Source organism: Centrocercus urophasianus, unplaced genomic scaffold (genome assembly GCF_019232065.1).
Source record: "Centrocercus urophasianus isolate 14NV4802_14NV808 unplaced genomic scaffold, USGS_Curo_1.0 seq_25, whole genome shotgun sequence".
NCBI classification, from domain to species: domain Eukaryota; kingdom Metazoa; phylum Chordata; class Aves; order Galliformes; family Phasianidae; genus Centrocercus; species Centrocercus urophasianus.
Window position 1 is genome coordinate 2,460,648 of NW_024884811.1, and position 16,822 is coordinate 2,477,469.

The following is a 16,822-nucleotide window of genomic DNA, read 5'->3' on the forward strand; positions in this document are numbered from 1 at the left end:
TGCCTAGGGAAAGCCACAGGGGAAGGCATCCTCTACAGAGAGCACATGTTCTTCTTTGACACTGACACACTGAATCAGCATGTCTTCTGCTGTCCTGAGCCAAATGCTTTTCCTGTGTTGCTTATTGTGAGTTCAGCAGAAGTGCGCCAGAGTACAGCCAAAGCCACGTTATTAGTATAAGGCAGTGACCTACCCAGTGTCTTTTCCAGCTTTCATCAGGACAGGCTATGAATGAATTCAATTCCTGGCCACTTATAAAAGACATTGAACAAGTATGTTGCCTAGCTCAAGTTAGCAATGTGTACGTGGTGTAAATATTAGAAGTAATATTTTGAATATGCTTTACCTGCAGGATAACAAATATTAATACAGTATTCAATTTTGGTTGACAGAATCACTGAGTAACCAGGACCAGCAAATCTGCAGTTGTTTGGAAGACAAATTGCGTATCTATGCAGAACTAGTAGATATGAGTGGATTTGAAGATGTTCATGTAGAACCTCACCTCCTTGTCAAACCTGATTATGGAGAAACTCCACAGGCTGCTTCGTTGCTGGTAGCAGCACTCAGAGAAGGTGAGTTTGTGCAGGAGTGTGCAGTGGTGGCTCTTCAGCTGCCATACAATGGCATACACAACAGATATTTCGAGGTAATAAGGTATATCCCTGTTACCTTGTGCAACGGTTCTTCCAAGTCTCAAGAGGTGGCTGTGCCAAAGGTTGGCAAAGAACACAAAGAAGATTGTAAGATATGTTTAGTGGGGATATATTTAGTGAATAACATCTTATTATAAACAGTCTGGACCATGGTGTTAGATTTCATTTGAGAAATGTTTCAATAACTGGTCACCTTGCAATACAGCCTTGTGAAGTACATCACTGGATACAGCATGATACAGCGTCTGCTCCCTTATCTTCACAGTTTGTTGATTTGATGACAGATCAGAATCCTGTGGGATTATGTACAAACTGAACTGCAGACAATCTTAACAGATTTTTGCAAGAAATGCCTGCCATAATTAGGAGCCAAATTTCTCTGCACACTATCAGAGGGCAGATAGCCTTGCGCTGTCTATAATGCAGTCCTCTGAGGGAATGAAGGGAATAATATCTGTGGGTGTCTTATCTATTTGGAAGTTCAACTAAATTCCTGTTAAACTCAGTTGAAATGAGTCCTAATAAACTGAGCCATATTCATCATAGGCCATATGCTCTTTGAGAGGTATTGCAAGATTGTAGTGTTACCTAGCATGAGAGCTGTGGGCAAATAACCACATTTCAACTAGAAGCAGGAAAGGTTGGAACTCAAAGAACAATGTTATTGATAGAATAGACGTCTTTGGGTGAGGAATATAAGGGAGGGATAAAATTATAGATGTCATTTTATCTAAAGTGGCAATCTGTACTGACACACCTGATTCTACCGACTCTTAATTTTCACTTTCTTTCATTCTAGTGTTATTGTTGTTATCTTTTCATTTCACATTAACAAGTTAACAGCAATATATAGGGAATTACTTCCATAATACAACTCCCTAAACTAGCAGTAGACTCTTAACAGTAAAGCACAGTACAGAGGGATAAATTTAGGGAGCACTTAAGCATACTGGATACACTCAAATCCATGGGGCAAGACAGGATAAATCAAAGTTGTTCAGGGAACTACCCAATGTCATTTTGAGACTGCTTTCTATCGTCTTCAAAAAGTCATGGTGATCAGGAGAGGCTCCTGAGGACTTAAGAATGCAAACATCATCACACTGTTCCTCAAGAGAGAAAATGCAGGGTTATACAAAGCAGTCATCCTCACCTCAACCTCTGCGAAGATGGTAAAGCAAAGACTCAAAACATTTCCAAGCACAAATGAAGGGCAAGATGTGATTGGGAAGAGCCAACATGCATTCATCAAGGGCAAATAGTATCTGAGCAACCTGGTGGCTTTCATAATGAGAAAAGAGCATCACATTTTTTCTGCCATGACATCTATAAGTCCTTCAACACTGCCTGTGCAGTCTGTAATATCCTTGCAGCTGAACTGGTGACATAAGGACTGCATAACTGCTTGGAAAATTGGCTGGATTTCTTGTCTTAGAGGATTATGATCAGCTGGCAGTGTGTTATTAAGGGATTCTCTAAGGGATAGATATTGAGATCATTACAACATATTTATTAATGAAGTAACAGTTGAATTGTGTAAACTCTCAGCAAATTCATGGTTGACTGCAAACTTGGAGGAGTAATCAACTGAAGATAGACTTCAGCAGGTTGGGAAAATGGACTGAATGAAGCCTCAAGAAGCCTGGCAAAGACAGGTGCAAAAGTCTGCATCTGTGATGGAGTAGTGTGTTGTTGATATAGGCTGGATACTGAGTAGATCAGCTTTACAGAAGTGCACCTGGGAGTTCCAGTCTACAGCAGGTTGACTACAAGCCAGCAGTGTATGCTTGCAAGCAAAGGAAGCCAACATCCTAATGGGAGAAGTGTTTCCAGCAAGCTGAGGGAGATGGTTCATCCTCTGTTGAGCCATAGCGAGAAATATTAGTAGTGTTGTGTCCAGCACTGAACTCCTGAGCACAAGGCTTATTGGAAAATGTTCAGCAAAGAGCACCAAGATGATTAGGGGTCCAGAGAACATGGTTTTTGAAAAGGGGTGGTAGAGCTCCCTTCTGAAAGAAGGTGGTTTGATGGACTTCAACCACCTGAAAGGGCTGTAACAGAGAAGCTGAACTTTTCTTGGATGTGCATGGCAGTAGGACAAGGAAACAAGTTGGAACATGGAGAATTCCAATAAAATAAAGGGAAAAATATATACTGTGAGGGTGGTAAAAAACTGGAGCATGTTGCTCAGAAGTGTTGTGAAATGGCCATTCTTGGGCATACCACAAGCTTGTGTGTACAGGACTTTGAGTGACCCAGTTTTGTTGACCTGAGGGTTGGACTATATAATCTCTGAATATTCCTTTCCAGACTAAACTATTCTACAATTCATTGTCATTGATATGTGCATAAAGGATCTATTTTCAGGGTCTCAGTAATTGTTCATATTTTCTTCCCTAGTCGAAAGTCTCCACGTTGCTGTCACGTCATCACAAGTGAATGAAATGGACAGATCATCAGAGGAAAGTACAGAGGAATTAAGTTCGAAGCACAGACTTAGTGCCAGTGAAATCTTGGAATCTTTCCCTAGTGGTGAGTAAAATTTGATGTTTTTACATGTTCAGATTACTAAAGTAATTGATACAGGATTTCTTTTTGGAAAATCTTCTCAGTCTGTGGCAGAATCAGTAGAAAATTATTTAATAAAAATTGTTTTTGGGCAAACATTCTGAGTAAATTGTCATATAATTTCATTGAAGTGAACTAACTGTATCCATTGCAGTTTTTCCATAACGTATGTCTGCAATCAGCATTATTGAGTCCGATTTGTGAATCTTCATACACAGTATTTATGTTTTCTAATTTTTGTTGCTCAGCTGTGCAGCAAATGTATATTGCTGTGTAGGCCTTTTTTGTGGCAGACAATTTTTGTCACAAAGCATGAAAACCAATTTGTCAGTGGGATTGCTATTCTGGTAATTTCAACTGTATAAAGTACAACATAATGTTGTTGCAATAAAAGGCAAATGGAGTCCTGTACACTTGTGGAGCGTGTTTACTAAAATGGCTGTATTTCAAAATATTTCATAATCGAAATACTAATGATTTTTAAGATAAGACTGTCCCACTTGTGCCATCCTGGCTTTGAATATTGTTTTCTACCAGCCTAGAATCCTTCAGCATTAGGTATTTACAGCATCCCGTTAGTAGCTGTAGGAAAGTGTACCCTTTGTTTCTGCAGTCAGAATATGCTTTGATACCTTTTTCTTGCATCCTCTTGGGATCTTATATGTTAGATGCAGAAATGAAGGAAGCTGAAGAATCACCTGAAGTTGATCTCAGTGCTTGCCCTATTGAAAAGGAAATTTCTGATGCCAGTGTAGACTACAAGGTATTGTAACTGATTTCTCTTTCATGTTGCACTTATCTCCCTGGGCACTGGGAATATGAGAGCTGTACAGATTTTTATGGAATATCTGAAGATCAGTCTAAAATCTAAAGCATAGGATAGGCACATTTCATCAAAGTCAGATAATTCAGTTTAGGAGAATTCACTGCAATTAACAATGAACTTATAAAAACATTTAAATAAAAACAAAACATAAAAACCATAATAAATCCAAGCACAGAACAATTTTCCTACCAGGCTTATAGAGCAATGAGTGTGGTGGCAGCCACAGTGCTTTTCTATGGGCCACTTAAGATCCTGCTTCTCTGCTGTCATCATTCAATGCATCCATCCCTGTGGAGCTGATAGTATTCCCTCTATTCCCTCCTCCTATTCTTAGGATGATGAAAGTCTCATGCAATGACAGAGACCTCTGTTAATGCAAGGAAGATATATACATTGGAAGAACTTCATCCTGAGAATGAGCGTATAACTTGCTTCAGAATTTTGAGTTAAGATAAGACAGAGCAATTAGAGACCAGAAGAGAAACTGCCCATTTTTCAAAGTCCTGTAGCTCTTAAAGAAATCTGAGGAAAAAGCAGAATCAAAAGTCAGTTCTGAGCAGAATTATAAATGGCAAATTTAAGGGAGCAGGACGGAGCGCTAGAGCAAGAGCGACATGAGTTAATGTGAAAGTAAATGGAAGTATAATTGTGTAAGGCTTAGATAAAATCACAAAAGCTGTAAAAGGAAGAAATGGAGAGGACATGAAATGAACAGTTTGCAAGAAAAGGAGATAGATACATAGCATTAGTAGTGTCTGTCTATTTTTCCACATTTTTCTCAGAGGTGCATAGCAACATGGTGAGTATCGAAGATTACAAGTTGAAGCAAGGAAAATTCTGACTGTATGTGAGGAAAAAAGTCACCATGCGGGAAGGGTAACCAAGCAGAGGCAAGTTGCCCAGAGAGGGTGTGGAGTCTCCATCTTTGGAGGTTTCCGGGATTTGACTGGAGAAGGCCTTGAAAAACCTCATCTAACTTTCAAGCTAATTTTGAGCATCAGTGGATCTACAGGGTCTCAGGCAAGCTTTTCCATCCCAGTTTACTCTTCAGGTCTCGACTGGGAAGCTGTTCTATCACATCTAACCGTGTCAAAATTAGATTGACCAGGAGGTGGCAGAGCGAGCAAACAAAACACTAAAGGTCTTACAAAGGCAGGGGTTGTCCTCCAGCCCCTGTCTTCGGATGCTGTTTGTGTTGTGAGGTTGTGAGATGACAGCACTGGGCTTAGGCAGATTGCATGGGCAAAGAGCCAGAAAGCCAGAGTGAAAGCCCCCAGCTCCGGGGTTAGGTGCATTGTATAATAGGAAGACTGTTTCCCACGCAATACTTGGGTGCCAAGTGGGTGGAAGTAGTACGTGGTCCCCATCTCATCCCCCTGCTCTTGCCTTGTGTCTCCAGGTGGTTGCTTGAGGAACATATGCAGCTTGCACCAGGATTTGAATATGCACATCTCTGCTGCTTGTTATTGCTCTTAACAAAGAGGGAAGAAGGGCAGAGAGGTGGTATTAGCATTCAGCACAGGTTAAACAGCTGAATACATTGATTCTGACCTACCTGGGCTTAAAGGACACTGCTGAAGTGGTGTGATACTGTTATATCACTAGGTGACTTGGTTAAACCTTCCTTTTGCTCATACTTCCATTGTAATAATTGTAAAGTACTTGAGGTTGGCAGGAATATCTGGGTCCATCTGGTCCAACTTCCATTGAAGCAGAGACACCAAGAGCAGGATGCCCATGCCTATATCCAGACTATGTCCAGTCCTCAAGTGGTGCTGCCTTTAGGAGAGCGCGACAAGTGCTTGAATTAGCCACTTGCTGCCTCTTAGCCATGACAAAGCTAGCTGAACCTTTCATCCTTATGCACATCTCCTCTGTTAAATTAAACAGGCTTTATGAAAACAAAAAAAGTGTAGAGTTGATCCCACACCTCTGTTCAGTTTTTGGGTCTTCATTCATGCAGTCTTCCTCTCTTCACCCACATCTTCTCCTCCTCTTGCTTCTTCACACTCCTCCTCTTCCCTGCCTGCTGCCCATCTTAGCAGTCCAGTGCAGGAGGGCCAAATTACTTTGTATCTGTCCAGGTACTATATAGCATCCCCATTATATCCTCTGTCTGGTGGCAGAGCAAATTGTTTGGTTCGTTACTGCAGTAGTAAGTGGAGGAGGAGGTGAAGGTATGGGTACAGAAATATGAAGAGAGGTGATGGAGAATGAAAGGGCTGGAGGGAATGTAGCACCTGGTGTTTCCTTTCCTCAACCACATCTTCATTGTGTTTTGGGGCTTGGACTTTGTTGTTTTCATTTCCAGTTATTGCAGTGAAATGGAGCAGCCTGCTGTGCTCTGTGGTGGGAAATGGGCTCAGAAGAGAACTTGGGAGAATCAGAGAAAGATCAAATATTCTCCAAACCCTCCTCCACTCCTTAAAAAAAAAAAGAAAAAAAAGAAGTAACAGAAATCATACAGGAAGTCTTTCCAGTGTAGCCTCAGAAAGGATTGTGTTTTATTTCTCCACTGTTTCACCTTATCTTTCTCAGAGGAGCTGTTTTTTGTGTAGAAAGGATTATGGGTGGCTTCACCCCATAAATTAAAAAAGCTTCCTAAGAAAAAGGATGGGGTGGAAAGTGTAAAGTGTCTGAGTGCACTGCAAGCCCAGCTGCAGTGGACAGCAGCCCTAATGCTGATAGGTTTCCCAGTGCACAGCATGTATGCAGTCCTTTTTCAGCTCCCTGCACACCAAAGGCACTCCCTGTAACCCACTAATGTAACTGCCATCAGCTTCTTGCAGTATTCATGCCTTGATTTCTGAAGATTCATGAGCTTTTTCATCATACTAAATGTAATCTAAACCCATTCTGCTCAATATACAGAAGTCTGGTTACTGTATTTCAAAATTGTCAAGTAAACAAAGAGAGAATGGAAATGTCTTTTTTTTTGTGTAGCTTTAGTCACAAGAGGATTTAAATTGTGGATGAAATATTTTTGTTTTTACAGTTGTGCTTAGGATCTCTAGTGATTTGCACGGAAACTCCAGTGTTGATGAATTATTAGTCTTAGGTTATTGCTTCTGTCTTTTTTCACCTACTCACAAAAAGGTTTGACTCAGCACTGCATATAGCAGTGTGGATGTCTCCACTAGTAAAACAAAAAAATTCCTAGATGATACAATTGCAAAGTAAAGAACTAGTTTTTAAAGCAACATGTATTTATTTTAGGGAGGAAGTATGACTTTCCCAGGATCTACAGGGACAGAGGTAAGTTTATTTAAACCCCAGACAGAGTGTAGTTAGTTAAGAGTAAACAAAACTTTGAAAATCCTTCTCTTTTGTTTTCTAGATTGTACAAGCAATCCAGAATCTAACTCGTCTCTTGTACAGCATACAGGTGACTACTTCACAATCAACTTTGTAGAGTAATTGGTTTTAGTAATTTACTTCTTAAGGCTTGTTTTCATCTTGCACTACTTTTAGTTGTTATGTTATCTCTACTGACTGTTGTACAAGATGTCTTACCATATATTTTTGCTCTATGTCAGTGATTTGTTCCTTTAAGAACTGAATAATGCTTGCTTGGAGATCACTTTCCTCCCTGAGAGGAAGTATGTACAGTCCAAACATCTAGGGAAGGAGTAAAATGATAGCTCATATTGAACTGATGTCATTTCATGTACAGATTTTGAAATTTAGATATAGATACAGATGTAAGTATTTTGTTTAGAATATTATCCTGGTGACTTCTAAACCACACCTAGGCCACTTACGTGACCAACCAACCTTCATAGATATTTCAACATCAAGTCATTATTGTTTTATTCTGTAGAGCCTTAGTCAGAAGTGTTTGGCTCTTTCTGACAAGTTAGAACATTTTAACTTATTTTTCCTTTGGTGCAATTTTGAATATCAATTTTAAAATGTTTATTTTTCAGTATGTTTAACTTTTAAACCTTGATATTAGCGTACTTCCTAGCAATCCCAGAAACTTGTGGATTAGAAATTAAGTGGAAGCAAATCAAAAGAAAAAAAAAAACAAAAAAAAACCACTTGTAAATCAGGAAGAGTTTTGTAAAAATTGAAAAATAGATGGCTTAATACTGGCGGCAATAAAGTAGGCTCAGAATTATGCCTTATGGTTTTGACTATGAAAAGTTGTGTATGCTGGCAGTGTAGGTGCAGAGAATCAAGCAGAGAATCCTATCATTGCTCTGTTCACAAAGCAGTGATCTAGTACTAGCAGACCTATTACTGAGGAAGAGCCAAGAAAAGTGGGAACTGCACATTGTGTAAAGCTAGAGTGGATGGCTTGGGGCAGTGGTGCTGAGGGAATTCTCTGGGAACATCTGCTTCCCATGTCAGTTCTCAAAGACCAACTGTGCACTAAGTGCATTAGTAAGCCTAGGCTTTTCTTGCTTTTCTTTTACATACCAGCAGTTTTATTTCATTTTTATAGTGGATACTGTCACAATCTTTAGTGCAAGCCATGTCACAACATCCTTGTGAAGGATGACACAAGTGCTCTTGGTTGTGAAAAAAGCTACTGAAACTTTGAACCAAAACCATGACTACACTGCCAATTTCTGCAGCAAAGGTCAGGTGCATGTAAGGAGTAAGACGACCTGGCTGTCTTGGAAGATGTTTGTAGAACTGTTGTTAGTAGGACTAAACTGCTGCAGATTTACAAGGGGACCCTTATGCCTTGTGTGAGCTGCACAGGAAGCGGTGCACTTTTCTCTGTATGCACCAAATCTGTCTTAGGAATACTTTGCTGAGTGTTGCATTCCCTAGGCCAATGCTTTAATGCCCTCTTTAACCATGAAAGATTGTTTTTCCTGTGTCTTAACATCATCTGACAGAACAGGACCCCAACTGTAACTAAGGCATGCAGCTGTAGCCTAAACATTATATATTATAACACCAGCTGCAAATCAGAAGCCTTATTAAATGTGCGTGAAATGTTTGCATGCTTTTAGAAACATGCCTTGGAATAGGCATGAACACAGAGTTCTCTGCATGAGGGTGAAACATTTTTATATAATGTTTTTAAACAAACATACAGAAATGAGCGGATGCTAATATTTAAACATTTGTGTTTGGTTTCATTGTGGCGTCTAGGCAGCATTAGCTATCCAGGACAGCCACAGAGAGCTCCATAGGTTACTCCTGCAAGAGAATGAGAAGACCAGTCGTAGCCATAGTTCTCGGATACCCCTCTTCCTGGAACCAGAAAAATGCCGTAATTCAGAAAAACAAAGGGATGAGATGGCAAACATCAGCAAACTCCAGCAGCAGTTCCAACAAGAGCAGCAGCGCTGGCTGCGTGAATGCGAGCAGTGGCAGCAAGAGCAGGAGGTGAGGGCAGGCCTGTTGGAGCAGCGGGAGCGGGCCTGCAGCTGCCAGGAGGAGCTGCTGGAGAAGAGCCGCCAGGGCCTTGCACTGCAGTTGCAGGAGTTCCAACAGAGCCTGGAGAGGTTGCAGGAAGGACAGAAAGTGTTGGAGAAAAAAAGGGACAGTATCAAAGTGCAGAAGAAACTCCTCTGGCACTGGAAGCATGGTCTCCAGAGCAACCTGCTGCTGCCCACAGGGAGCCATGAGGTATGTTTTTCTCCCTGTAACTACATCCCTAGCTGCAAAGATGTAGAAATGTTCCCTGACAAATGGTCTGCCATGCCAGAGTGTCTGTTGGCTGATAGCACCATGAGGAAGTGTGTGGTTCAAGCATATCCCTAGGCTTGCTTTTGACTTTGGAGCCCCATGGGAGCCACAGTCAAACTGATGAGTGTTAAATTCAAGAGATGGAAGTTTGTGTTTTATTCTGCTTTACCAGAGTGTTTGCACCTTCTGGCAAGATGTATCATGCCTCTTGCTTTTTGTAGGAAATCATACTATTGTAAAGCCTAAGGCATGAAACACTTTTAGTGAAGGTTTTCAGATACTCTCCTTGCTCCTGAACAGCAGTGCTGTCCCCAGTGAGGAGCAGAAACTGTAGGAGTAGGAATAGCCTGGTTCTCATGAAGCCTTATCTATCAGACCTGGCATCAGCTATATTGCTCCCCTCAAACAAGCAGCCCCTAAGGGAATTACCTTGGTACGTGGCTCCAACCTGGACAGTGAAATTGCTTGGAGATGGTCATTGATAGGTGATGCAGTTTAAAGCAGCTCTGAGGCTGCTTAAGCATTTCATACTGAAAATAGTTCTTGCAGTGTATGAAGGAAGCTCTTGCTCCAGTGTTCAGAGTCTTGTTTCCATTACTGTTCTCTAAAGCACCTGAAAATCAAAAGAAGTCACCTGGGTTCAAAGCCTGCTCACTCAAGTAGCTTTTTTTTCCCTGAGGTTTTCATTTTCATGAGAAAAATAGTAGAACCTTTCTTCAGGTCATCACCTCCCTACTTCTTCAGCTGGCAGCTAACCCATCTCAGGCAGTGACCGTTCAGTTTCTAAGCTTGTGCCTGAATGAGAAGATGAAAAATTGGCCTCTGACCTCCTCCTTTTCATCCAGCTTTTGTGACTATGGTGTGAACATTACTTTTCTATGTATTGCTCACACAACTCAAACAATGAAGCACCGTGGAGTAGTATAACTTGTGATAAAACTTTGACTTTCTTGGCCAAGCTTAAGAAGTGGATGATAAAATACAAGCTGAAGTTGCCCATCAGCTTTAATCAATGGGACTTTTGAACTCTTCTGAGGAGGGAAAGTTGAAGGATGACAGCCAGATGCAGGGATAGCCAGGAATGTCACAGACAGAGGCAAAATAAAGAAATTCTCATTGTCAAAGAGCCACAGGCTTAAAATAGTTCTTAATCTACTGTTTCATTTGTGACACTGTGTTATGTGTAAGACTATCTCGTATGTGTTTTAATTTCAAATAAACTGTGAGATCTGAATGCACTTCATGCCCTGGGCTTTTTTCTGTCCTGCATTTTCCAATACCTCAGCAGCAGAGCTGGAGCAGGGAGGCTGAGAGCCAGCCCATTATTTTTGCCATCTCTCTGAGCCAGCTACCTAGCTGATTTTGGATGGCCAAACATCATTACTGAGAATTGCTGTGTTTTGAGAGGGGCCAAGACAAAGTATACCCAATTACTGCTGTTTGTTCCTGAGTGCATGGGGAATTCAGCATGTTTTGATATTAGCTTCTGGGAAACGAAATCACTATATGTTATGAATCCTCATTTCTGTCTGACAGTTAACTGAAGGTATCCTGGTATAAGGGTTCTTCTGGTGCTGGACAGAGATAAAAATACTGTTTTCTTTTTTTGTTGTTGTTCTGCAGATAATGGGACATGATCAGTTGGATAGCTTACGTGGTGAAAATGCGTTCTACTTAAATGAAGCTGTAGTACGCGTGTCTCTAAGTGGCCTCAACAGATCAGATTCTTCTCTTGTTTATGAAGATGTTCTGTATGGGCTGGGCATCTCAAACTTGGATATGGCAAGGACTTGTGAAAATCAGGTGGACCTCAGGGCTGATACTTCTTGTCAACCAGCGTTGACCAATGAACTGTGGAAACCGACTGGCCCTTACCAGCAGATGTCTTTCTCCTGCAAAAGCAACAAGGATGCTTTTAATAATGGTAATTAATACCATTTTTAACAGTATGGGCAGAAAGAATAGTCCCAGGAAGGAAAGCAGCTTGGCAGTAGTGAAAGTAATCAGTTTTGTTAAAAAAGTTGCATGCCATTTTACATTCTTGCTGAGCGTAACTGAGAAATCAGTAGAACAAAGCACAAATATAGACAGCTTTTGCTAAAAATGTATCCCTATTCTTTGTTGGCATAAAGCTATGCTATCCTAGCATTGCATTGCACTGAAAATTCCCTGAATTCCCTGGACTTAAAACCGTGTTAATGAGAAACCCTAGTCTGTTTCTCTCTCCTGTCACACTGAGTCTAGTTTTGATCTTATGTGGCCTTTTCATTCATTATGATGAAAGTTGTAGAAAAGGATGTAAAAAAACCTTAGCATCTAGAAATCATTAAAGACAGTGGTATGCTTTTGGTGTGATAGCTGAAATGATCTGGTAGGTTTTTCCTGTACAGCCAAGAGATTGAGGTGGCACATGGCAAATCAAGACTGTAGGTGACTTGCCGCCATCTTTCTGAGCTGGTAGTGTGGGATGACTTCTGTCCCCATGCAAGCTGCACACTAATTAGGTCACAGCAAAGATCAGTGGACAGCAGAACTAAGTAGGATCAGAAGTTAAAAACATACGCAGGTACAGTGGTTCTAATACTTTTAGGTCAAACACACTGGGAGGTCCTTGGTTAGAGAACTTGCTCCTTAGTACTTCTTGTAAAGAATTAAGCAGGCATCCACCACAGCCTTACTATAACATCATTCTTAGTATACAGATTGCCAGAAAAGCATTTTGTATTCAGAGCTGACTATTCTCATCACCACAATCAGCAAACAAAGCTGATTAGTAAAAGAGATGAGTATTTCTAAAAATGCTTAAATAATTAGTGTAGTGAAACTTGTTCTAGTTTCAATGAAGCTGTCCTTTTAGTAACAGGTTAGCTAAGCTAGTCCAAATTTGAAAGAGAACACATATGTGGGTTTAAACCTCCCAAAAGTGGATTAGCTTGCACTGGCAAGTGTTCAAATGCAAGCTAACCAGGATGCTCTCTGCATTAAGCCCACATGAGAGTGTCTAGTTTAATTAAACTGGCTTGCATCGGTGTAATTGCACTGATTCTCAAATGAGCTGGTGGTGCTTCTCTGTGTAAAGATGCCCTTCTGGTAACTGGGCACCAGTGTAGTAGCCCCAGCAGCCTGGGGAGCAGTGCTGGCTACACACCTGCCTGAGAGGGAGGAGCAGCAGGCTAGCAGAAATCTCTCTGGCAAAGTCAGGTCTGTAAAACCTGCAGCTACTGCCTTTGCTGAGTCACAGAGCACTATTGGCAAAGCAGCACAGCAAATTCTTGTGGCATCTTGGTGGTGCAGGTTGCGTTGTGAAGCCCCCGGTGCGCCGCTAGAGCAGGAAAGAAGGGAACCTGCCCTGTAAGGGATCACATTCCACAGTCACATTTGTGACTTGGAGGATGACAAGTATGTCATGCAATGCATGAGTCTGCATGATTCGAGCTTGCTTCTGTCATGTATTTGGAGATGCCATATGGGGAGCAGGGAATGAGAAGAATGCTGAGCTTCCTCCTGAATGACAGATGGCATCCGAAGCTCCAGCAAACTCTGTACATGGAAGTGAAGTAAATCGCTCATTTCTAAGCAATAGGAATCAAGCTGAATAGTGTAAACATTTCATACTAGGAAGCAGATTCCGTGTGATGCTTTTTGGCCATGCTTTTTCCCCAGAGAGTTTAGCAGAGTTTAAGAAGTGCTTGTGGCTTTTCTTCCTGACTCCTCTGCAGGATAAAGTCAGCTCTGATTGCTGTGAATGGAAACCAGTAAGGATACAATGAGGAAAAAAACAGAATTTTAAAGTTAGTTGAAATTTTCCTCATTCTCATGTCAATAAAATGTGACATTTTATTTTTCTGCATTTTTCATCCAGCTCTATGCATATGTCATCTTTCCAAAATCAGTCCTAAATAAGGAGTTAAAATAGAATTAAAAAAAAAAAAAACAACTGAGTGTATCTTACTGAAAATAGCAGTGTATAGGTGACATACGTATCCAGATCTTGTATATAATAATTTTGTGCTCAGAACACCAATTTAATTTCTCGATTTTGATTGACTTCTGTAGAATTAGTAAGCATTGTATAAGAAGTCTGGTCTGCCAAAAAAATTGTAAATTATTTAATGAAAAACACCACCTGAACATCATGTTGAGGAGTTAATCGTGATGCATTCAACTGTATGTTAAATACTATGCTGTTTAAATGGAAATAACTACATTCCTCCAGTGCATAATTTTCCGCTCATATTTTCTAAGGTAAGACATGTGTCTTTCCATAGCTAGCATCATGGTTATGTATGATTGCTTTATGTGTATGGGAGTGAACTTTACTGAAGACCTTGGGGCAAGTTCCCACAAAGCTGAAACTGGCACAAGTACACTCACTAGAAAAGGTGTGTCAGTCAACAGGAGGAAAATGTGATTGAAAGAAAAACGTGTTAATGCTTTACACTAATGGTTATGAAATTATCTGCATGAAAGAAGACAAGTACTTTGGCTAATTAGGAATTGGGGAAGTATAGGTTTTGTGTCAGATCAGACTGAGAATTGAATAAATTACATCTTGCATTTAATTGACATGTCAGGTTAACTAGCTGAAATCAGTGTCTAAACATTTATCTATGGACTCAGCTCTTTGATTTCAGGAATCAGTGCAATTTTAATTCTTTTAAGCTATGAAGTGAATGACATCGTAGTAAATAATATTGCCTTTCTTTCATTTCTTCTTCTTCTTTTTTTAATTATTCAGATCTTGTATCTACAGGAATATAGCTGAAAAGCAATAGGTCTGGAAAACTACTCAGAAACTTGATTATGGGAGTTTTTTTTTCCCAACATTTACAATTGTATTGTTTGAAAATCTGTGCATATATGCACACAAGAAAATGAAATAAGGTGACTGTAGAAAAAGAAACTGTTTATTGAAAAAAGTGTCTCCTAGTGTTGCAAAGTATTTAATTCTTAATAGAAAAAAAAACAAGTCCCAGAAACAGTGTGTAGTATCATCTTTGTCCTTTACAGGAAATCCCTTTCCTGTTCTTAAAGGTAGATTGTGCTAATTCTGATTGTCTGATTGGACCTGTTCTTAAAACGTTGGATGAGATTTATTTTCCATTGATAATATTTTAATTGAGGTTTAGAATGACACGTTATTTTTGGCTACTTAGACGCAGTCATAGCCTAATGATGTATGAAAGTATGTGAATGTGTTTGCAGCAGAGAAACAGAGTGGTGCTGCATGGACTTGGTTCTTTCCTTCTTGTCTCAGTTGATGTCAGAAGTTGTATAATGTAAAGCTGATGGAAGTGTGATAAAAATCTCATGCAAGATGCTTTGTACTGCAGTGTTAAAAGCCATCTGAAAATGTACAAGCTGTTTCCCCGTTGTTCCAAGTCAGCACAGGATTTTGGCAAGGGCTGGAGCACAGTAACTCAGGGCCTTATTCAAATAAGCATAGCAATTACTGCCAGCACTGGTGGTGGTTGGTGGGTTCCCATGTTGAGGACATTGTTGAATAAGATGACTTTAGTCAGTGGGAACCTGTTAAATAATGACTTTTACAAAAAACATCATCCAACAACATACAGTTCTGTGTATGTGACCATTGTCAGTTAATTTCTGTGATTTTACTGCTGTGTGAGCTCCTTTTGAATACATTTGATTCACTCATTCTCTGAACTAATTATACTCTACACAGTGCATGTTTTACTGGTCTCGTGTTTCAACAGCATCCTTTGTAGCCAAAAGCATATCAGCCCTGTATTGCCTGTGCATTGGAGAGATGGGTTTTTTGCCTATTTTGATACTGTTTTTCCACTATATTTCACAGCATTTGCATTGGTGGCTCCTTTTTATTTTTTGCTGTGCATAAAGAGTGAATTCCCCCAGTTCTTTAACCTGAGAAACAGAGGGAAACTCTTAAAAGCAGAGAGTGGCATGACTATGAATCTCTGGGGTTTTCAGAAAGCCTCCTGTGCAGATGTGGTGTTGATCTATTTTAAACTTTCTGTCTTTTAATTGAGTAAATGTAAATCTGGGAACATCCAATTAATTCTATATTAAGAAACTGCCTTTTGTATACAGCTTATTCTTTCTGCTGTTAACATGGGTGGCTGCATAGGTAAGCAGAGGACACAGCCCACTTTGTGTTCAACTTTATTATTAGAATAAAATGCAATGGAAATATGTAAGAATATGTAACTGAGTAACATCAGCACCCATATCTCCCAGGTTCTAAATCACCTTGATTTAACAGAAGGAGGAAGATCTTAATGCTGCAAGTGATAATGGGAAATTTGTTTCCTCTTTGTACCACAGAATGCTGAGTTTCGTACTCTGCCATTAGATATCAGTATCTGTGGGATACTTGCTGGACATGAATCACAGGGGAAGTATTTTATCCTCTTGGGAGTAACACTGCCATTTGTTTAAAGCAGATGGCAAAAGAGATTAAATCACATGGCAGTGTGATACTAAAGTGAAAAGTATGTCACTGTATGGCATTTGCAATTAGTGCATTTGAAGTAATGCTTTTCAGCTCTGCAGTATTAGGGTTTTGTACTTATGTTACTAGTTGTCTCATCTCTAAACACTTCCCATTTCTGAATGTGACCGTGGTAAGTGCAGTGGTATTGCATAACCTTTTAATTAAGTCAGTTAATGATATTCTGTTTTTATTCTGTATGCTGATTTAAGTACAGATTTTCCTCTGTAATGCCTGTCAGATTTTATTCTTTTTAACATCTTCTCGCTTATAACTCATTCATTAGGAGGGAGGTTTAAAATAGTGCCATGTCTTCAAGGTAATGAAAATAGAGTGGAGGTTGTCCATCCTGTCTTTTGAGGTACCACTGGCACTGGTGTATATGTGTACTCAGGCATGCCTTGCCTGCAGAGTTCATAAACAGCAACAGAATGATGGCCAGATTTTTCTCAATTTGCTCCTAGTTGTGGTTCCAGCAATTTCAGCACAGTGTTTTTTGAAACCAGTGGAATTACTGGCATCAATGAGATTGGAATGGTTTGGACCCTCATCTCTTATAAATAGATCTATTCTTTACTTAAATAAGGTTGCTCCAGTGGATCTGGATTTCAAGAACCTGTGAGGGGGAAAGGAGCAAGTTTTGAAGCAGAA

The 16,822-nt window shown here is 40.1% G+C and overlaps 1 protein-coding gene across 9 annotated transcripts in view; it reads left to right on the plus strand.

Moving 5' to 3' along the window:
* ARHGEF28 (Rho guanine nucleotide exchange factor 28) overlaps window positions 1-16,822 on the plus strand; it is a 127,349-nt gene that overhangs the window by 98,875 nt on the left and 11,652 nt on the right. For 7 of the 9 annotated variants that reach the window (XM_042825668.1, XM_042825666.1, XM_042825670.1 and 4 more), the window contains 7 exons: window positions 393-575; window positions 3,057-3,188; window positions 3,893-3,987; window positions 7,267-7,305; window positions 7,388-7,435; window positions 9,160-9,639; window positions 11,323-11,623. In XM_042825668.1, coding sequence (XP_042681602.1) covers window positions 393-575; window positions 3,057-3,188; window positions 3,893-3,987; window positions 7,267-7,305; window positions 7,388-7,435; window positions 9,160-9,639; window positions 11,323-11,623 — 1,278 coding nt within the window. The remainder of the gene's footprint in view (window positions 1-392; window positions 576-3,056; window positions 3,189-3,892; window positions 3,988-7,266; window positions 7,306-7,387; window positions 7,436-9,159; window positions 9,640-11,322; window positions 11,624-16,822) is intronic. The other 2 variants (XM_042825669.1, XM_042825674.1) reach the window with 2 other exon arrangements.